Source organism: Chanodichthys erythropterus, chromosome 16 (assembly GCF_024489055.1).
Source record: "Chanodichthys erythropterus isolate Z2021 chromosome 16, ASM2448905v1, whole genome shotgun sequence".
Taxonomy (NCBI): Eukaryota; Metazoa; Chordata; class Actinopteri; order Cypriniformes; family Xenocyprididae; genus Chanodichthys; species Chanodichthys erythropterus.
The window spans coordinates 13,489,744-13,514,442 of NC_090236.1; the positions used below are offsets into that span (position 1 = coordinate 13,489,744).

General features: G+C 32.7%; 1 protein-coding gene across 2 annotated transcripts in view; it reads right to left on the reverse strand.

The window, feature by feature from the left end:
- tcf3a (transcription factor 3a) overlaps nucleotides 1-24,699 on the reverse strand; it is a 40,211-nt gene that overhangs the window by 15,154 nt on the left and 358 nt on the right. For both annotated transcript variants that reach the window (XM_067363690.1, XM_067363688.1), the window contains exons 2-8: nucleotides 22,173-22,300; nucleotides 20,665-20,728; nucleotides 10,472-10,542; nucleotides 8,914-8,974; nucleotides 8,003-8,034; nucleotides 7,799-7,919; nucleotides 6,278-6,336 (exon numbers count right to left, since the gene is read on the reverse strand). In XM_067363690.1, the coding sequence (XP_067219791.1) occupies nucleotides 6,278-6,336; nucleotides 7,799-7,919; nucleotides 8,003-8,034; nucleotides 8,914-8,974; nucleotides 10,472-10,542; nucleotides 20,665-20,728; nucleotides 22,173-22,226 (462 nt within the window). In that variant the 5' untranslated portion in view covers nucleotides 22,227-22,300. The remainder of the gene's footprint in view (nucleotides 1-6,277; nucleotides 6,337-7,798; nucleotides 7,920-8,002; nucleotides 8,035-8,913; nucleotides 8,975-10,471; nucleotides 10,543-20,664; nucleotides 20,729-22,172; nucleotides 22,301-24,699) is intronic.

The window sequence follows — 24,699 nt, forward strand, 5'->3', positions numbered from 1 at the left end:
TGTGCATGTGCAATACATTAGGAAACATTCATCGGAGACCAGTGAATCCGGACTCGAGGGCAAGTCCAAAATAACTACAACAACACGTCAATGGCGAGTGACCTGAGAAGAGTTACCATAAATATGACAATATATGTAAAATGTTTTATAAAAAAAAAAAAAAAAATTGAATTAAAGGGTTAGTTCACCTAAAAATTAAAATTCTGTTATTAATCACTCACCCTCATGTCGTTCCACACCCGTAAGACTACAAATTAAGATATTTTTGATGAAATCAGTGACGCCTCCATTGACAGCAAGATAATTAACACTTTCAAATGCCCAGAAAGCTACTAAAGACTCAGTTCATGTGACTACAGTGGTTCAACTTTAATAATATAAAGCGACGAGAATACTTTTTGTGCACCAATAATGACAAAATAGTGACTTTATTCAACAATATCTAGTGATGGGCGATTTCAAAACGATGCATCATGAAGCTTTGCAAATCTTTTGTTTCGAATAAGTGAATCCCATGATTTCAGTAAACGAGGCTTCGTTACGTGTTTTGAAACTTAAATAGTTCACGTGACTTTGGCAGATTGATACACACTCCGAACCACTGATTCAAAACAAATGATTCGTTAAGCTTTGAAGCTTCATGATGCATCGTTTTGAAATCGCCCATCACTAGATATTGTTGAATAAAGTTGTTATTTTGTTTTTTTTGGTGCACAAAAAGTATTCTCGTCGCTTCATAATATTAAAGTTGAACCACTGTAGTCACATGACCTGTTTTAAATATGTTTTAGTAGCTTTCTGGGCATCTGAAAGTGTAAATTTATCTTGCTGTCAATGCAATGAGCCATCGTATTTCATCAAAAATATCTTAATTTGTGTTCTGAAGATGAACGGGTTTGGAACGACATGAGGGTGAGTAATTAATTTTTTGGTTGAATTAACCCATTAGATATTACTTAATATGAACGGGTTTGGAACGACATGAGGGTGAGTAATTAATTTTTTGGTTGAATTAACCCATTAGATATTACTTAATATCTTAATTTGTGTTCTGAAGATAAATGAAGGTCTTACGGGTGTGGAACGACATGAGACTGTCGTTCCACACCCGTAAGACCTTCATTTATCTTCAGAACACAAATTAAGATATTTTTGATGAATTCCGATGGCTCATTGCATTGACAGCAAGATCATTTCCTTTTTCAATGTCCAGAAAGCTACTAAAAACAAAGCAGTTCATGTGACTACAGTGGTTCAAACTTAATATTATAAAGTGACAAGAATACTTTTTGTGCACCAAAATAATGACTTTATTCCACAATATCTAGTGATGGGCGATATCAGAACACTGTTTCATGAAGCTTTACGAATCTTTTGTTTCGAATCAGTGGTTTGGAGCGCGTATTAAACTGCCAAAGTCACGTGAACTATTAAAATTTCAAAACGCTGATGACGTAACGAAGTCTCATTTACTGAAATCACGTGATTTTGTCGCTCCGAACCACTGATTCGAAACAAAAGATTCGTAAAGCTTCATGAAGCATCGTTTTGAAATCGCCCATCACTAGATATTGTTAAAGAAAGTTGCTATTTTGTTATTTTTTGGCACACAAAAACTATTCTCGTCGCTTTATAATATTAAGGTTGAACCACTGTAGTCACATGACCTGATTTAAATGCGTTTCTGGGCATCGATAAAGGAAATTATCTTGCTGTCAATGCAATGAGCCATCGTATTTCGTCAAAAATATCTTAATTTGTGTTGCAAAGATGAACGAAGGTCTTACGGGTTTGGAACGACATGAGGGCGAGTAATTAATGGCATAATTTTCAATTTTGGGTGAACAAACCCTTTAAAATATATAAATAAAATGTTACACTATTTTAAGGTGTCCTTGTTACAGTGTAATTATACATTTAAGTAGTGAATAATATTAAATCAACAACATGTACTTCCTGTAGGGTTTGGTTTAGTTTAGTTGCATGTAATTATCAGGTTTTTTCCCGGGTTAAAAATTGTCCTATTTTTTCATTCATGACATAAAAAAGTATCACTGTCAGGGCAGATCATAAAACAAAGTGCTTAAAACTATTTTTTATATAAAAATCTGTATATTTGTATGTAAAAACTCCTGAGTGACTGATGTGAAAAGTTAGTAATAAAATGAACAATAAAGTAACAGTAAAAAGTCTATTATTTTGCATTTTCACTCCAAGATCAGATCATTTGACACAGTATCAGATTGTTTTTTCCGTCCATTTCTCAATCATATTTAAATACAGTTATCAATCCAGTAACTTTGCAATATGTAGTTAGCATCATGAGAAAATTATATTACATACAGTAAGTGAGCAAAGTTCGCCGCCATTTTAGCTGTCAATTATCACACAAATCTGTGAAAACTCCCGTTATAATCAATAAATCCTTTCAATTACTCTATTACTCACATCGTGTTTATACTTTGTTGGTTATAATGAAAGGATTCACGAGCATGCAGAACAACATACACAATCTGACTAACTTAAACACCTCTGATTGGTCGTTGCGTTCATGCACTCAACAGATACATCTGTGATTGGCTACAAAGCTCAACAATGCAAAAACACGACGTAAACAGAAACCTTTGATGCTCTTCACATTAAATGATCTAATAAATCTTTGGCGGGATAAAGATTAATTTTGGTGGCTGCCAAAATCATTTCAATGCAAGAAAACCCTGATGATGCATAACTTAGTGTTACAGAAAATTACTACAGTAAGTACATGTAAGAAGGATGCTAAAATAGTGTTGCTTAAAAAAAAAAAAAACACTTGAAAAGTGCTAATTTCGGGTATGATTAAGGATGAGTCAAAATGAGAGATTAGTCAAGCATTATGATGCGCTCCATGTTCAGCTGTTTTTAAATAATAATAATAATAATAATGAAGTGTCTGAAGTGAAATGGTTTGATTAAACAGATACAACTAGAACACATTCCTCCATCTAGATCTTCCTGAACATCCCTGGTTTGCATAAACAAAGGAGTCATGTGAAAACACTGTATACTTTGTTTTTCACTGATACAATAGAAATGACAAAGCACGCCTGTCTAGACATGAAAGGGTGTTAATATAATGAACATGTGACCAAATTACAAGCCAATTAAACACAACAAAGGGGTCAAAAACATGCAACGCTCCAGTGATCTGATGTCAACGATGGTAAAAATCCAAAGAAAAGAATCAAGTGAAATTTGTGCAAATAAACAGAACGAAATAGAAGATGCCGAAGATGATGCATGCACACAAGAAAGAAAGAGAGAAATAGAGGGAGAGAGAGAAAGAGATGCATTCCCAATTACTGAGCCATCTGCCCATTCCTGGAGACCGGCCAACACCACAGACAGCTGGAGACACATGGAGAGAACGAGGAGGAAAAAATGAAAGGAAAGAGAAATAGCCGAGGACAGGGAGAATAAAAATAGAGGGACTATTTGAGGGCCGTAGAGACAATAAGACCAATGTTAAGAACAGCAGTACAATAGCCGAGGTACATAACGTTATTAAGGTTACATGAAATATACCAGTGTTATTTCAGAATAATTGAGATACTGTTCTAGTTTTAGAAATATTTTGAATCAGTTTTCTTTTATAATTTTAGTTAAAGTTTTAGTAATGTTGTTATATTTATTAGTGATTTTTTTGAATGTCTATTTAGTTTTTATCATTTTTTTTAGTAATTATTTTATTGTTGGCAAAATAACAGACCGTTTCAAAGCAGCTTTACAGAAAATGCATGTTTCAAGTGTTAAAATTAAGACGTTTCACAGATTCAAATAATTATTTCAGACATAATTTGCTCATTTCACTGAAATACTGCATTAAATAATAATGTTTTAGTGCAAAAATACTTATTGTTCTCACCTCAAACTTATGGGATTATAATATCTGAAACTAAAACCATAAACAGTTTCAGATAACTATATAATAACCCACAGATGTACACTGTGCTCCAAATTATTATGCAAGCCACATATCAGTAGGATTTCAGTACAATAAACATTCAAATTTTAGTTTTTCAACGAAAGCGTTTGTTTGCTTTACTTCTCCATATCTTTTTTTTTTTTTTTTTTTTTTTTTTTTTTTTAGATAACTGGTATCAATCTCAGACAGGTTTGTTAAATAGTTTTCCAGGTCTTCTTGGGTAAATGGAAAACCTACTAAAAGAGGTTGTTCCACATTATTATAAAGCAAGTCACAGTTCTCATGCAATTTGGAGAGAAAAAAAGATTTTTCTGAAGAAGAAAAGCATAAAATGTCATGCAAAAGGCATGCTAATATTTTGTAAAAACTCATTTTTAAATAGTTCTTTCTCCCCATATTGCATGAAAACTGTGACTTGCTTCATGATAATGTGGAACAACTTCTTTTGGTAGGTTTTCCATTTACCCAAGGCGACCTGGCAAATTATTTAAAGGGACAGTTCACCCAAAAATTAATATTCTGTCATCATTTAATCGCCCTCAAGTTGATCCAAACACTTCTTCTGAACACAGATGATGATACTTTGAAGGATATGGGTAACTAAACACTTTATGGATCCTATTGACGTCCATATTATGAAAAAATGTGGTTACCAACATTCTTCAAAATATCATCATCTGTGTTTAGAAGAAAGAAACTCATATGATACAAGACAATGCTGATCACTAAAGCTGCAATATACATCAAAATAAGATAATAATATTGCGATTTCATTAAATAAATTATTTACATGCATGCAGCTCATCACACAGTCACGGTTAATTCAGAAACCAGCAGCGCATATATATTTATTGGCAACTCGTCAAAATAAAAGCATGATGGGTTGCCGTTTGAAAATGAAGAAATTAAGATAATTTTACAGGAAAATAAAAATATTTTTATTACTTTATATTTTTTTATTTTACAGTACAAAAATATTACTACAAAATATTTATTTCATTTAAAATATATATTTAATAATAATAAAAATCCGGTATAGAACAACTTGAGAGTGAGTAAATAATGACAGAATTTAAATTTTTGGGTGAACTAACATGTTTCAGATTGATATCAGTTATCTAAAAAGATATGAGAAATAAAACAAACAAACACTTTCTTTGAAAAACTAAAATGTGAATGTTTATTTTACTTACTGATATGTCACTTGTGTACAGTGTACATTAGTGAAACTAGTGAAATTTGGCTATTTTAGATTATCAGCAGTGACCACATGACCGATAGTTTACTGAAAATGAAAATTATGTCGTCATTCTGTCATCTTTCTAAACCACTATGACTTTTTCTTCCTTGGAACATAAAACAAGAAATTCTGCAGAACTTCCAAGTTGCTCTTGGCTCGACAGGCCTAAACTATTATTCACTGAAAATGCAAATCTCCGGACGGCTCCTGCTCACTGGGATGATTTTACTGTAATGATCAGAGCAGCTCGGAAAATAAATTTCCACAGTAAGAAAAATCACACAATGTGGAACAAGATGAGGGTGAGTGATTGATGATAACTTTGCTTTAAATGAAGTTTGAAACTCAAAGTGTACAGTTGCTGTTTTTTAATACTTGGGAGTGAGTAAATATTGAGCCAAATATTCATTTAATATCAGCTATTGTGCATGCATCTCATATAATTACTATATATGCCAAAAAATAAGTAGTACCCGACTAGTCGCACTGGGTCAAAATTGCATTGTTGAGAGAAAAAACTATCCAGAAACGGGGAAATGCACTATATACATAAACTTGAGCTCACATCTCTCATTCGGCTCTTTACACATGTTTTGCATCAGTTTGGAATAAAAGTCACAGCATGTTTCAGACAATAAAAAACATGACTAATATTCTGGAAAATATGGTCAATTGTATTTATCACCTTACATTTCGCTCTTCACTGGAAAGTGGGAAAACTGATCTGATTTATATAGGAAATGGCACAGGAAACAACATGCACCGCTGCCCACGTCAACTCTCCAAGGCCTCGGAGGAATAAGCAGATGAGCACTTTTGTCCATGCAGAGATTTGCAAGGGCAGCGTGTGAGGGGGAGGAGAGTTTTGACTGCATGCACATGCGAGCACGATTGCATAAACAACAGATGCAACCATAAAAGGGAAAAAGAAACTATAGACGGCTCGCAGTATGCATGTAGTATGTGACATGAGCAGTACAGGAAGTGCATGTGTGCGTACATGTGGGTCAGATTGACGGCACGTGGCTTGATAATCTGGGCTCAGACACTAATGAGGCCACATCAACACTCACCGAAGAAATGGACGTCGGCAGTCCATGAGGAACCTTCCGGATCTTTTTGGGCAGCGGATCTGAAATGAAACACATTATAAGCCGAAGACTGATTAAGGTGATCATGATTGATGAGCTGATGCAAAAGAAGACACCTCATGATTTTCAAAAACCACACATTTTCATGAGCGACTCCGTGTCGTCATTGCATATGCCCACAAAACCATAATGCATAAGGGGAAATATCACAAAATATACCATTTGAATATGATACAAGACACGCTACTGATCACTAGGGCTGCAATATATATCAAAATAATGTAATATTGCGATTTCATTAAATAAATGAGCTGCATGCAAATAATCACACATTCTGAAAACAGAGTTTATCGGCAACATGTCAGAATAAAAGTTTGATGGGTTGACATTTGAAAATTAAGAAATTCAGATAAAATATTAAAATTGCAATTTTACAGGAAAACACAAATATTTTTATTACTTTATATTTTTTATTTTACAGTACAATGGTATTATTACAAAATATTTCTTATTTCATTTAAAAAAAAAAAATTTAAAATATTATATATTTTTTTTATTTATTTATTTTTAAATCAATAAAATCAATTATATAATCATTAGTAGTAGTATTATTAAAAGAGTATTATTTTATAGTCATATCGAATTGGTCAATTGGTAATTTTACAGGAAAATATATTTTTTTATTTCTTTCATATTTTATTTTACAGTACAATAGTATTATATTTCTTAATTTGTTTAAAATATATATTTAATAATAATAAAATCATAATTGTTTTTATATAGTATATATACATATATAATTTATATATGCACATTTACACGTACACATATATATTATATATTTATATGATTTTATAGTCATTAAATTGGTCAATTGGTAATTTTACAGGAAAATATTTTTTTTTAAATAATTTGTTTTATTTTACAGTACAATAGTATTACTACAATAAATTTCTTATTTCGTTTAAAATATATCTTTAATAATAAAATCATAATTGTTATTTATATAGTATATATATACATATATATATATATATATATATACACATATATATATACATATATATATATATACATATATATACATACATATATACATACCCATATATACATACACATATATACATATATATATATATATATATATACACATATATATATATATATATATATATATATATATATATATGTGTATGTATATATGTATGTATATATGTGTATGTATATATGTGTATGTATATATATATATATATATATGATTTTATAGTCATATTAAATAGGTCAAAAACTGTCTATGAAAAGTGTTTATTTTAAAATCTGTTTGAGTTAGTTTTTATAAAGAGTAAACCAAAGTTTGAAAAGGTCTGGCTATGTGAGACTAGGAAATCTATTTTACCATTATACAATTTAGTTGTCATTATACAAATATTGTTACTAACAAACCAATTATAAGCCAGTATATATTTCTGGATATACTGAAAGATGCACTGGAGCTCATCTCACCTATGTTGGAGTCGGCTGGCCTCCGGCGGTGAGGGCTGTAGAACTGAGAGGAGACTTTCATGCCCGGAGGGGAAAGTCCATCGGACCCTGGGATGCTAATATCACCTGGCAAGAGCTGCGGCTAAAAATAAATGAGAGTTCTATGAAGATCAAACCCAAAACTGGTCACCAACTTAATAACAGCGGATTTTATGTGTTCATTACCTGTGTAACAGGGTAGCCCCTTTCAGATTTCCCTGCAAAACACACAAGAAACTCTTATACTCAGGAAAAACGGATGAATTATTACACTTAATACTAATGGCTAGGCCTACACAGAATCTGAAATCATTACTTTTGTGTGCCGACAATATGAACAAATCTAAGAAAATGTGGAAATGCATTGAGAACGTCAACATGAAAAACATTTGCAACCCATTTAACTTCAATAGTGTGACGCAAATCTGAAGGAAACAGGATTTTTGATGAGAAAAGGCATGACTAATTATATAATTAAAAGTGTGTTTGTATATATATCTTTACATTTTATATATATTTGATGTTGCGTTTAAATACAGTAATGAAGCTGTGTTACTAACATTACAACAAATGAATGCATTAAATATGAAACAGTGTGTTGGGTTCGAGGGGAGTGTGGATTGTGATTTGTTCATTGACTGATAATGTTGGGCTGAGGGTCGCTGGACTCCATCTGGCTGCGTGTGACCTCGACTGGCTGAGGTGCGCCGTTTATGGGTTTAAGACTGTGCACAAACAACAAATTGTCCCATTATAAATGCCTAAGTGGTAATTAGTTAAAAAGCAACCCCCACCCTGCTTTAAAGCCCAGAGAGGCGCGTGGATTAACCCCCCTGCCCGTCCCCGAGAGGAAAATCCCTGCGTGACCTAAACCTGCTCAGGACAGCAGGGCGCTTCATGGGTTTTTGCGCTCGTGAATAGTTAAACTTCAGAGGCTGATCTGCGGTGGAAATGAGGTCGGATTGATGTATGGTCTAACACTAACAAAAACAGAATCTCTGGAAATACCTGATTCGTCATCTATCATTTTAAAAATCCACTTCCTAAAACTGAAATTTTGTAGGTAAACTCTGACATTTAGAGCTGCGTTAACTTACCGTCAATCTCCAAGTTGTACATGCCGTCATGCTCAGGGTAGTGATGCCCGTCTCCATACAGCTAACACACAAAAACAATAATCAGCACTGATAATCCAAATTTAAAGTGGTTTCATCAAATATTAATATGACTGAAAGTTATATACCAAGTAAGATTATGTGCTTAAAACTTGAGTAAACTCACAGCATTTACTGGAATTAAAATTTTATTTTAATTTAATTATATTTAAATTTAAAAATATAAATCATATAAATATATAACTATATACAACTTAAATCAAATGCAAAAATTAAAATGTATATTATTTATATTGTATTTATTATTTAGATTTTATTTAAATTTAAAAATATAATATAAATATAACTTAAAAATACAAAATAATTCTAAATACATAATTAACAATTATATTTAAAATTTTATATATATATATATATATATATATATATATATATATATATATATATATATATATATATATATATATATATATATATATCTCAAATACAAAAAATAAAATTTATGTTTTGTATATATATTATGTTTTCTAAAATATTTTACTTATATTTGAATTTAAAAGTAAATATTTAATTCTTTTTTAAATATGTAATATATTTTTTTTTATTATTTTTCATATAAATGAAATATAGAGTTGTGTACACAATTATATATTTTAAATGAATGTTTTGTGTATATATATTATTATTAAATATTAGTAAATATTTATAATACTTTACATGCAAAACTTTTTTTCATATAAATGAAAAGACTTTCACATACACAATTATATATATAAAAAACAATATTTATAAATATTATTTTTGTTTATAAACATTAATCATCTTTTTTTATTAAATACTTTATTATATTTAAGTAAAAAAAATAGACAGACAGACAGACAGACAGATATATAGATAGAAATTATATTTTAATTAAACATATCTATTATTATTATTATTTTTTTAAATATTTGAAAAAAACAACCTATTTTTCATATAAATTAAATATAAAGACTTTCACGTATGGCAGGAGGAAAAAAATCCTGTTACTATTGGTGGAAAATGGTCATGAAAAATGTTGGTACCTGAACTAACATTATAGATGGAAGATAGAAAACCAAAAGAGTCTGCTAGATAATGATCAAAATAGGCCAGGGACAGAACAGGACACGTCACTCACACACGTGATGCGTCTAACGTTCACACAGCCTGACAGGTGAGAGATCAGCGCTAGACAGAACAGGTAAACATGAGGATCACCAACAACGGTCAGCTAATCTCACCCACTGACCGACTGACCCACAAACACGCGTCTACTGAGCTTACAATCTACAGTTTCCTTTAAACAAACCATCACAAGTCAAAACAGGAGCCGTCTCAAAGTGGACCAGATATCTGCTCCAGTTGGGTTTGTTTCCTTTAGGGATTAAGAGCTAATGGTACAAGCAAAGCATGAGCGGACACTGGAGACGGTCTGTCCTTCTCTGCGTGAGACTGTGACAGTCACGCACCGACGGCTTGATGCTGAGGAGAGTGTGAATCTGAGAGTGTGTGTTCGTACCCGTGCGCCGAACGAGGGACTGTTCGCTTCTCCTGGACCCCAAGCGCCGGAGCCACTTCTTTCATCTAAACCTGAAACACAAACAAACAAACAAACATCACGATTAAGACATAAATATGCACCAATATAGAAATGATGGCTGATAACCAAAAAATTTATTTATATATAATAATCAGTTAAATGTATTCCGTTTTATCTACACAAACTCAAAGCTGCATCAAAAATACTGTAAAAATTCAGAAAAATTATTAAAATTTGAAATACCCATTTTCCATATGAATATATAGTTAGGTGTAATTTATTCCTGTGATCAAAGCTGGATTTTCAGCATCATTACTTCAGTCTTCAGTGTCACATGATCCTTCAGAAATCGTTCTAATATGATGATTTGCTGCTGCTTTACAAAAATCTCTGACCTCAAACATTTTATAGATACTGTATTTTTTTATAAATTTAATATAGTAAAAAAAGACAAATAACCATTTAGCACTGTGACAGAAGAGAAAGTTGTACTACGTAACATTACGTTCTAAAAACTTCAGTCAACTCACAGCATTTACTTGAATTAAAATTATATTTTTATTTAATTATATTTAAATTATATTAATTATATTATTATATTAATTAATTTAAAAATATAAATAATATATAACTATACAAAACAATACAAATAATAATAATACTAATAAGTATTTATTTTAAATATTTTAATTATATTTGAATTTACAAATAAATATATAAATTAAATATGCAAAAATGCATTTTCATATAAATTAAATATAAAGACTTTCTATGTAATTTATTTTTGTAAATATATTATCCATTTTATTTAATATTTTATTCTATTCACTTCTTTATTATAAGAATTATATATATTTAAATTAAAAAGATAAATATGTTTAAATATATATATATATATATATATATATATATATATATATATATATATATATATATATATATATATATATATATATATATATATAAATTAAATATTTTTTAATTATTTTTTTTTTAAATGTTTAAAAAAAATCAGTTTATTCATATGAACAAAAAACGAAAAGACTTTCATGTACGGCAGGGGGGAAAAAAATCCTGTTTAATATTAAACTTCAGAGAAAAGGTGGAAAATGGTCATGAAAACTTTTGGTATCTTAACTAATATTATAAATGAAAGATAGAAAATCAAAAGAGTCTGCTAGATAATGAGCAAAATAGGCCAGGGAATAAATGGAAAAAAAAAAAATATATATATATATATATATATATACACGCACAAGAAATAAACAGCATTTAAATTTACATACACCAATATAGAGTGAAGAGAGTGTTCAGTTAGAAATATGTGTGCAATATATGTGTGTGTTTGCATGAATGACTTGTGCACTAATAGATATTTAGAAGCCCTGAAGGCTGATTTCAGGTTTACTGAACGCCCATAAGATGAAATTCTTAAGCCTCTTTCACAAAGAGATTCCATAAAGACGTTCCGATGCTTTGGGATTTTGTTCATTCACACTGTCAGATCCTCCCCACAAGCGGTGCATTATCAGGTCAGGTAATGACCCGACTGAAGTTTGATGGTCGAAACTGCGTTTTTGCTTTGCATCTCTATCTCTGCCATCTTACCAGCGCATGTATGATTTGACACACATGAGGTGAGCTGTTGACCAAACCTCAAAGGTTTCAAAACCACAAATGTCACCGAATATTTACACTAGAACTCAAAAACGGAAAAAAAAAAAACAAAGCCTGGAAGATTTTTAAAGATTGATGGTGCAGAAATTTCCCCAAAACCGCCCCCCCGTCTGCGCCTTAACGCTCGCAAAAATCTCTGGAGAGAAGGAGCTTAATTGTGTGCTGATTTGCATAATTGTGCATATTAATGAGGTCTCAGCTTATGAATATGCATTTTTGTTTTGTTGTCTAATTAAAAAGAGGGAAGGGGGGGCGATCATGACAGAGCCAGCGATGGAGCGGAACAGAAGTACAGCGGACGAGTGAATTACGACTTTAGAGCCATTGCCGTGACAACCACGATCCGGGGTGGGGGGGTTCACAGGCTTGTGTCAGCAAATTCAATAAAACGACAAGGGACAACACAACAGCACACACTGTGGAGTACACACACCACTGACGGAGCAGAACCAGCAAAACAGGAAAGAATTATTCAAGCACTACAGTCGCTCTACTGCAGACGAGCTGCTCGCACACAATGAGGACGGAAAGTTCATTACGAGCGGCGTATTTATCCAAACACTCAACAATAACGGCACTTCCTGTAGCCGGTGGATGATCATCTAGAGGATCGCAGCCATAAGAAAGGCTCTAGTGAGCTCCCTACTGAGACATCATTTTGTGGATGCTCTCACAGGAAAAAAATCATTTAAAACAGAAGAAGAGTATTATAGATAAATTTTGCATTATAATTTAAAGTATGAAAGATGGATAATTATTTGGAGATCTGCTGAAGATTAAATTAAGTATGTTATTAAATTATTAGTGTTATTGATTAACTTTAAATGAATGCTTGATGACAGTTAGGGGTAATGTTAAGGTAATCAAAATGTAAAAATAAGAAGATTATCATCAATATTGGCTAATATATATCCAACAATGACCAATATACGCTACAATAAATTAATGCATATATAAATGCATAATTGCATAAATAAATGCATAAATACGTACATTTATAAAACTTAAGGAAAAATGCATAAACACATAAATAGATAAATGCATAAATAAAGAAATGTACAAAAACGTATAAAATCATAAATCCATAAAAAAATGCACAAATAAATGCATAAATACATAAAAATAATGCATAAATGTATAAATGCATAAATAAATAAATGAATGCATATATAAATGCATAATTGCATATGCATAAATACATAAATTATAAAACGTATAAATAAATGCATAAAGAAATGCATGCAAAAATGCATAAATAAACTTATAAATAGTCATAACTAAATGCAGAAATGCAGTAATAAATAATACATAAATATAGATAAATGCATAAATTCACGAATGCATAAATAAATGTAAATGCGTAAATACATAAATATATAAACTCAAAGTCATACATAAATGCATTAATAGATGTGTAAATACAAAAATGTATAAATAGATAAATGCATAAAAAATATAAATGCATTAATAAATAGGCAGCTCACTAGCTTCTGGGTAAGGGTAACTTTGTGATATCAGCCAAAAAGAAAGTAATTTTACTGGAGGAGCAGGTCATTATATTTTTTAGAATAACGTGAACTGATGAATCATTAACGAGTCCAAGACTGTGCATTAATAAAGTAGCAGTAAGTGTGGTCAGTTTTTGATCATTTCAACTTTAAGAGTGTTTCAGGTACAGGGGAAGTGAGATTTGTATTTTCAGCGATCCGTGGCGGGTGGGAAAAAGAGACAGAGATGAAAGACAGCTAATACTGTGAAATACTGTGAGAAACAACAGGAGGGTGATGACATATCAGCACAGTATGAAAAAAAACTCAAAAATAGAGGTGATCCATATTCATAAGCGCACTGAATATTCACTCCAATTAACAGAACTGATTAGTGGGAGGAAAAGTGAGAAATTCATTCAGAAAAAGACCCTTTTGCTCTCCAGACAGCTATAAAAATCTCTTTACATTAATGGCAAACGGCTGAAGTTATGAGACATTCCCCTCCGCACCTGAATAAACAAAACTTTGCTCTGCAGGCCCAATAAAAAGCGTCTGCTACGTGTTTGAGCGTCTAATGGTTACAGCTGATCCGTTCTGCCTCCTCCGCAGAGGGCAGCGACCTCTCCTAATCACAACCACGCTTTATGTACACCACAAACAGGTAGAACCTGGTGAGATACGCGACCTGCCAAACGTTTCAGCACATTTCACAATAACAGTGAAGCCAAAGACATCAAATAAAACAGATCATCATATAGGAAATATGTCATCATGTCTTTGGGATTGTAGCACTGCTCACACATGACATTCATCAACTGACTGGGATGCTTTTAAAACACCCTGAAGGAGTTCACATGTGTGTGATGGGCCTTGTTAGAGAAGGAAACTCATCTGCCAAATGATTTAAAAGGGTGATTTCTTTCAATCAGAGGAACCATTTTAACCTGTACCAAACTGCACGCAAAATGTTTAAATGAATTAAATACACAAAATGGTGGTGGTGGGGGCCCTAAAAACAAAAACTAAAAATAAATCAAGACATGTTTTTATAGTAGGGCCCTTTAATTTATGCAATGCAGAGAACAAACTGTATAAAGTGGAATGTCACGGAATTCGATTTAATTACATTTTAAAAGATTAAGAAAAATTGATAAAGCTTTGTGCATTCATTTGATTGCCACCATCTTTGATAATATTTTTATCTTTTTTATTTTTTAAGTCATTAAAAAAATGGATCATTAAACACAGGATCCATAAAAATAAAATAAAACATTTCAAAGGGTAATATAAAATTATAATTAAATATTTAATTACAACATTATATAAAATTATTTTTCATTTAAAAAATTAATGAAAAACTTCAATAATTCTTATTTTTATATTATATTTTATATTATTTATTTTTATTATTTTTATTAGTTTTAAAATAAATAAAAAATAAAACAATACAAAAAAGAAAAAAGAGAAAAACAAAAACAGAATGTGAGCATTAACCAACATCAGAGAACCGTGAACATGCAAATGTGTTAAATTACTGAAAAAATATGTATATATACCTGGACTACAAATGACAAACAGCAGTATTTAACAAATAATTGTACTTATATATTTTAAAAGCATGTAAAATGCCAGAGAACAAATCAATGTGGAAACGGCAAACAAACTGAATCAAATGTGGGAACGGCAAACAAACTGAATCAAATGTGGAAACGGCAAACAAACTGAATCAAATGTGGAAACGGCAAACAAACTGAATCAAATGTGGAAACGGCAAACAAACTGAATCAAATGTGGAAACGGCAAACAAACTGAATCAAATGTGGAAACGGCAAACAAACTGAATCAAATGTGGAAACGGCAAACAAACTGAATCAAATGTGGAAACGGCAAACAAACTGAATCAAATGTGGAAACGGCAAACAAACTGAATCAAATGTGGAAACGGCAAACAAACTGAATCAATGTGGAATGGGCAAACAAACTGAATCAAATGTGGAAACGGCAAACAAACTGAATCAAATGTGGAAACGGCAAACAAAGTGAATCAAATGTAGAATCTGCATACAAACTGAATCAATGTGGAATGGGCAAACAAACTGAATCAAATGTGGAATCCGCATACAAACTGAATCAATGTGGAATGGGCAAACAAAAACCTCAATTAATGTGGAATGGGCAAAGAAACTGAATCAGGGTGGAATCAGCAAATAAAACTGAATCAAATGTGGAAACGGCAAACAAAGTGATTCGGAAAAAAAAAAAAAAAAAAAAAAAAGAATCAATGTGGAATCCGCATATAAACTGAATCAATGTGGAATCCGCATATAAACTGAATCAATGTGGAATCCGCATATAAACTGAATCAATGTGGAATCCGCATATAAACTGAATCAATGTGGAATCCGCATATAAACTGAATCAACAGCTTCAACTGATACAGATAGTTGGGGGAAAAAATGATTCATAGAAAAGAACAAACTTCAACAATCATTTTGAATTCAGAGACACTATTAAAATATCATCCAAAAAAAAAAAAAAAAAACTATATTAGTGCATTTTGTATCATCAAATAAATCTAGATATTTGACATTACTAAGTGCGGGTTGTCCCTCGTACTTCTCTGTTTATGAGCAGATGAATCACACTAGTCGGGAGCCGTGTCGTGTCATCCTGAGCTCGTTGTACGGCACTCCGTTCTACCTGCCCGAACAGACACGCTAATTACACGGAAGCGGCCCGTGTAAGAGTTTCTGGCCTGAGGGGATGGTGAGCGAGTCGTGAGCTCACGGAGTGACTCAGGGCAGATATATTCACACAAAGAGACCAGAGCTATAATTATGAGGAGAGAAACGCTGAGCGAGTCACACTTGAGTCATGGGCTACAAGGGTCCCAGACACACAAACACACCAAAACATCTCTGAAGCAAACTTGATTTATTACTAGTTCTCACTGCATGTGACTCATAAGCTTATCACAGGTTATTTTAACTTAGCCTGCATATATCGAAAGCCTTACTAGTGTATAATATCAGTCTTGTTGTTTAGGGATATATTGAGTAGTATATTGAGGTCGCTTATTCCAAAACAATAACAAAGCAATAGCTTGATGATGCCGTAAATGAGCATGGACTCATGGGAGTTGTCCGCAATCTGACAGGCAGAAATCATGTTAATGAATGAGCGAATGTATTAGCTTTATTAACATTACTGCGGGCTGAGAGCCGGGGACATTTTACGCCGCTGCAACTCCTTTTGTTTTGTTGTTAATGTTTATTTTACGATTAAGTAACGTTTAACATCCGCCTCCCTTTTCCCTAAACTTGAACTTTGTTATAGTTAATGTGAATTAAAGTAATCAAACATGTTATTTCATTCTAATGAAACAGCCACAAGTGCTGAATTGCTACTTATAAAAGGTCAGTTTATCGGACAAATTAATAAATCAAAGTTGTGTTATAACATTATTTGTTGCACATTGCAGTAAGCTAGATTGATATTAGAATATCATATTAAAGGGTTTGTTCACCCAAAAATGAAAATTATGTCATTAATTACTCACCCTCATGTCGTTCCACACCCTTAAGACCTTTGTTCATCTTCAGAACACAAATTAAGATATTTTTGATGAAATCTGATGGCTCATTGCATTGGCAGCAAGATAATTTCCTTTATCAATGCCCAGAAACACATTTAAATCAGTTCATGTGACTACAGTGGTTCAACCTTAATATTATAAAGCGACGAGAATAGTTTTTGTGTGCCAAAAAATAACAAAATAGCAACTTTATTCAACAATATCTAGTGATGGGTGATTTTAAAACACTTTACAAATCTTTTGTTTCGAATCAGTGGTTCGGAGCACCAAAATCACGTGATTTCAGTAAATGAGACTTCGTTACGTCATAAGCGTTTCGAAATTTCGATAGTTCACGTGACTTTGGCAGTTTAATACGCGCTCCAAACCACTGATTCGAAACAAAAGATTCGTGAAACAGTGTTTTGATATCGCCCATCACTAGATATTGTGAAATAAAGTCGTTATTTTGGTGCACAAAAAGTATTCTTGTCACTTTATAATATTAAGTTTGAACCACTGTAGTCACATGAACTGCTTTGTTTTTAGTAGCTTTCTGGACATTGAAAAAGGAAATGATCTTGCTGTCAATGCAATGAGCCATCGGATTTCATCAAAAATATCTTAATTTGTATTCTGAAGATGAACGAAGGTCTTACGGGTGTGGAACGACATGAGGGTGAGTAATTAATGACATAATTTTCATTTTTAGGTGAACTGTGAAATGCTGTATTACTGTAGTTACAAATAAAGCTCTCTCATAGTGCAAAATAGTGTTGTCTGATTTACTTTTTGGGTACGAACATGTTACTCGCGGTAAAACAAGAAAACAAGCAATTCAAACAATAAGACTAACTGTGTTGAGCTGTACATTACAATTAGTTTTCTGTTAATAAAAGTATCCGAACAGTTTCTCACCTGTCTAATAAAACACATAATATATTAATGCATCTTTGGCGTTTTTGTGGTTTTTAACAGAAGTAAAACAGGAAAGGAGGGTAACGTGGATATGAGGTCATTGCAGATTTCTCTGGATTTAAATATTGTTGGAAACATTTGGGAAAATGCTAGTCAACAACATATACAACACTGTTCTAGAGGTTTTTGGATATTTTAATCCGGAAATCTTACATATTGAAGTTAAAATCTTACAAACAAAATACAAACAAACTGATTTTTACATTGTTGTTTCTTGCATTGAACATTTTCAATCAGCACTGCAATAATAGCCTAAACGATGTTTGAAAAGAAAAACATTAAGTAATTTCAAAGTAAATACATATTGAATGCTGTCAAAAGGCTGAACATTAAGCCCTACTTTTAGCTAAGATTTGTCTTTCCTATTCATGAAAACTCTTTGCATTTCTCTTTATTTTTAACACAAGTTCTGCTGTTATTAATATCTCACTTATTCTCAGTTTCAGGTACCCAGTAAATGAAACTTTGTGGCCGGTGACACTCAAATCATCAGGCAAAGAGCATCCTCAAACTCCAAAACGCCTCAAAGACAAAATCCTAATCGTGCATGTCACAAGTGATGAAATTTTACTCAAATCAACAGATTTAAAAACAAAATTAAACAGTCAGCTATTAAATTACAAAGTGCAAAAGTTGGGCAGGACGAGTCACTCGCTATTCAAAGACACACAAAAAAGGGCTGAAAGAGAGCTTGTGGTTTTACTCTTTGTGTTGATGTAACGACCCGGCTGGACTTCAGTCACAACACTCATATTCTCTCAATCAACGCCATAGTGAAGGGAGTGCCATGCTGAAACTATACACTTCTCCACATGACATCTATTGACTTATCAAGAACTTTTGTCCTTTGCATGGAGGATTGTGCCGTTTGGACAATGACACCAACCGTCTTGCCTTAGAAGAGACCATCGCCTGACCAGATCTTATTTCAAACAGATCATCGCTCACATTAGATCAATGGAAAGGTTCACCAAAAAAAAAAAGCAAGTTCTGTCATCATTTACTCTTCAAAACTGTGACTTTCTTCAGAAAAAACAACAACAGTGGACACCATTGACTTTCATTGACAAAAGTAAGGTCCTATGAAATCAGTTTTATTATTTTCCCAAATTCTCTTTTATTGACTTTTCCATTTTTTTTCATATTCTTTTAAAAATGTAAAATCTTATTAAATTATTTTTGTTGTATCAAAAAGCATGTCTAATTAATTGAGCCCATGAAACATGCAATTGCCCAACAATTTAAATGTCATTTATTTATTTATTTTTTCCTTTCCCAAATTCAGTGTTTCTGTGTTTACATTTTTCTGGAAATTTTATTAAAATTTGAATAGATCAAAAAGTATGTCTAATCAATTCATAACACTTAATTTAATAATTTATTAGTTTTTTTTTTTTCTTTTTTTTTTTTTTACAAAATTAAGGCCTTGTTTTTTCAGAAATTGTACCGTTTAATTTTTTCTGGATTTATGATTTAATACAAATGTATTATCATGATGGTAATCAAATAAAGGCATAAACCATTAATAATGCAATTAATCTTTTATAATTAAATGAAAATGTAAATTAATTTGTCAAACAAAGTGCAGCACAACAGAGGTTTACAGTTAAAAATAAAATTTTAAAAATAATATTTTAATAATATTATGAATATTACTTTCTGTAAGAAGTACATTCTGCTGTACAATAATAATTTGTCATAATTTCTTCAAGTTAAACAACTTTTATTTTGGCAGGTTGTTGTGAAGAGCTTTGAGTTTCTGTGTATCTGATGATAGCTGAAATAGTAAAATTATTCATCCAAAATTTGCCAAATTCCATATTATACAGTTTAGCAACAGGATATGATGTCACGGTTCAATGCTTCCGTTTTAGATCAATAATAAATTACAAATAATACATGAAAAATACTGCGACACTGCAAAAAGAATCTGCAATCTTTCTTAATCAAAGTGTTTTAGTTAAACTGTGAATGCTGAACGTCACCTGGGCATGTTCGATTTCAAGAGATTTACTGTGAAAAGATATCTGAACCTCCATAACGAACAGAGACTGAATTTGGGGGAGATGGTGCAGCGCCGGTGGGGGGTTGTTTTGAGTGTTGTTTTAATGTTTGTTGACATTGTTCGCAGGGGTGAAAGGACGACTCATTTCCCATCATCCCATCCTCCCCCATGATGGAGGGGCGACAGCTGAGAACACGGCGAGAGCAGATCAGAACGACGAGGATCAAACAGGCTTCGCAAACACTCGGATTATAACGACAACGACACGTGTGCAGAACGAATGATTTCTGCAGAACTGGAAAATTCACAACCTTCTACACATGAATATTTGAAATCCATTTCGCAAATTTTATCAGTTCCTCTCCATCCCGAATCTTTTGTTTCTATAATCAGAGTCGTAGTAACAGTAACATCTGTTGTTTAAGTGAAGGAATTTTAAAGTGCCTACCGAACTGACTGCTGGGTAAAGGTGGGCCTCTGTTCTTCCCGTTTGGCACCTGATGAGGGAACATCTAACAAAGAGAGAAAATATTTCAAAACACACACCATAGCTTCAAAAAACATCATGTGCTTATTACTAATCTTATGCATCAGTAATAGTAGACATTTTTTGTTTTAAATTGAGGTTTTAGGTTAGAAATTAAGTGTAAATTCACCTTTTGCCATTTAATAGTCCTAAAACACATGACACAGTAACATTTTACTAGAAAATACTTTCAGTCTTTGAACTTCAAAAATTCATGTTTAATTCAATGTGTTACATTCAGTTTCTTTGTAAATTATGAAATTAACAATTTATGACCGAACAACGGCTTTTAGTTATGACTACCATACAATATAGTCATAATACAGCACAGTCCCTTGTACCTTACTGCTTAAAATGCCCCTATTATGCTTTTTAAATGGAGATGTATGATATATCGGCATCAGCCAATATATGTTCATTTTTAATGTTATTATTTAATATCATATATTAAAGCTGATAAATAATGGATTTTTCCTTCAGCTGAGATAATTCAGATGCATGCATGATTATTATGAATTGCTTGAAATATGATTAAAGTCACTTAAATGAAAATACAGTTAAGTGCAACATGTGCAGTGCAAGTCAGTCATATAAGCCACATAATATTATAAACGAGAACATTATAATTGTGTGTTTGGGACATGGCTTTAAATGGTGAGACTTTTGTTTTTGTAATCAGGCTCTCAAAAATTTGGATTTAGATTTATCAGCCAATATATCAGTAATCGGCTTTCAAATATAAATTATTATTGGTATCGGCGCATCCCTAATTTTAAAAGGTTCCTAATTTTGTTTCGGAGTCTCCTGTAACAGGTTTACACACATTCAAGGTCAAAAAACACTTTAATTTTCTTATACTAGTCATCGCAGCATCAGCTCTTTTCTCACAGTGTCTGATACGCTTCGTTCGAAGATTTGGCCTCTCTAAACCCCGCCTTTCTGAGACCCTGCTCTGCTCCGATTGGTCAGAAGACCCAGTCTGTTGTGATTGGTCGGAAACTAAACGCCTATTAGCATATCTGAATTTCAGCTCTTGATTCAGTGATACAAACAATACCGTTGGTTTGACCGTATCAATTGCAGCGCAAGTCCTCATCCTTTTAAAGCGGATTTGCAGCGCTAAAAATAGTGTTTTCACGACATTAACAACACAAACGTAAGACCATAGGTTGCCATTATGCAAAACTGTTACATGCTTTGTAACAGGAAGTGAGACTGGAATTGCTGGCAATTCAGAATTGATTCTTTTTAGGAAACAACTTTATTTGTTGTGCACTTTGATCTTTAAAACTTCACAATCAGCTATAATACACACTGCATGAAAGGTAATATTCAAAAAAAGCATAATAGGGGCACTTAGCTTGACATTTGATGTCAACTCTCCATTAATAAAGGTTTTTAGAAACAGCAGAACAGTCTCCTGAACTTACAATACTGAAATCCAACAAGTCGTTTAGCTCCATGTCGGTTCCCACCGTGGCCATCCTGATCCTGTGTGTTCTTGATCTGCTTCTCTTGCTCGACGTCTCTCTCTCTCAGCTCAAACAGGTTTATGATCCTGCAGGGATAATGGACAAGTGTGCTTTCAGATCATCTATGAACCTCAGGTTAAATGTATCTGGGCCTAGTAATCAAATCTGACATGCATGATCCAAAATAATCCAGTTGCTGCTTCCATCTGAAGAACTACACAACATTAAAGATGTGCTTTAATGTAGCGTTTTCCCAGAATGCACCACATCTGAGCTCTCAAGCCCTCAGTTAACCACCAAGGGAGACCACCAGCAAGTCTCCAACAACCACCCACCCGCCCACAGTTACACACACCTAACGTACGGGAACTAGTTAGTTACACAAACAACTATGATTCCTGTAATGAAACACTACATGATGTGAAACATTTCTATAGCATGAAATATCAAGCAAGCGCTTGCAGATTATATATATATATATACATGAAACATAACCTTTTTCTGTACAATGCATATATTTTTCTTTTCAATACAAAGTGCAAACCAATTTTGGCTGCTTTTAAGAACACAAATGTCACATCCATCTAGCAGTTCAACTTCGCCAGTTATCGCGAAGTGCTGTGATTTTACACTTTTCCTTAAATCATGAAACAACTCATTAAACATCAGCACTGCACCACACAGACACAAGAAAAGTGAGAAGCCTTATCCAAAAATACTTTCGTCATCATCACTGTGCCAATAACACCTCCACTGGAATCATAATCAGCACCTCCATTGATGATCAACAGGTAGATGGCTGAAACATTATCACAGAAGCTTTAGTTTTGCATCTGGGATGCAGTTTAATCTGACAAAGGGATATCAAAAAGTGCTAACATAACATGTAGAATGATTATACTGTGATTTTTAGGACATGCACAAACATTTATGTTTTTGAAATAAGTCTCTTCTGCTTTATTTGATGAAAAATACAGTAAAAATTGTAAATATTTTTACCATTTAAAATGATTATTTTCTATGTAAACACACTGTAAAATGTAATTTATTCCTGTGGTTCAAAGCTGAATTTCCAGCATCATTACTCCAGTGTCACATGATCCTTCAGAAATCATTCTAATATGGCGATTTGCTGCTCAAGAAACATTTCTGACTATTATCAATGTTTAAAACAGTTGTGCTGCTTCAGATGTTTCTGAAAATCAACATTTTATTCATTGATAAACAGAAAGTTCACAAGAACAGCACTATTTTGAAATAAAATCTGTGACTTTATAAATGTCTTTACGGTCACTTCTGATCCAATTTAATGCATCCTTGCTGAATAAAAAAATCTTACTAAGACTATAACTTAGTAGTGAATGGCATGGAAATACCATGGTTTTCAGCGCAAATAACATTGCAAAACCTGAACTATGGTAGTAACATTTTTTAAAATCCAACATAAATACCATAGTAAATTACTAGCAGTAACATTATACACTAGGCTAGCATATCAAACAGTATGAGAATGTTTTGGAGCATTTTTTTGACATGAATGTTACATGGCGCCAGGGTATGACCATATTTTTGAGTCATGGTATTAGGTCATGATATTAGTATTGTTCCATTTACAGTAGCACGTTAATATCTTTAAAGAGCCTTAGATGTAAACACTAAATTAACATTCAGTAGCACTAATATATATGAAATATCATGGTATCACCAGAGCACTTCTTTTATGGCAAAGCTTCAATCTTCTACAACACGTGCAGTATTATACATGCAACATCCAAATACATGAAAATAATCCATACGTCTCAACACCAGAATGATCAGCAACAGGCCGAATCACATGAAGGCTTCAGGCCACGTTCACCCTAAATGGTGAACAAGACCCCCCCCCCCCCACCCCCCAACCTCTCCAACACAAAGAAACACACGGTCCTCGACACAAAGTTTGAAAACTACACAAGAACAAGTACAAACACTCCTTGTGGGAGAACAAAGCAAATAACAGTATGTAAACACCTATATGGACATTCTACACAGGAAAAGGTGGGAAAGCTATTCCCATAAATGGAATAAGGAAAAGTTATTTCCCGAGAAAAGTCAAATAAACGAACCAGGACACTAGAGGAACAGCAAATAAGAGGAAACCCAATACACCACAAATGAAATTAAATGTAAATACGTCAAATTAACTTCACAGATGACTTTATTTCACCCGAGTGCAAACTTTCATCTGTTATAACCATCAAAAAAACTTCAAATACCAGCAAATATACAAGCAAAACAGGCAGTAGATGTTCTATAAAGTTGCAAACACACATTTACCGTGTTAAAAACGTGCTATAAAGAGGCTTTTAAACTTGACATTGTTGCCAGTATTGAACAAAGAAGCCGTTTCCTCTGGACTCGAACCCCTCACACACACACCAAAGCTCTTAGACAAAACACTTCACACACATTCACCATGCAACAAAAGTTCGCTAATTAAAACCGG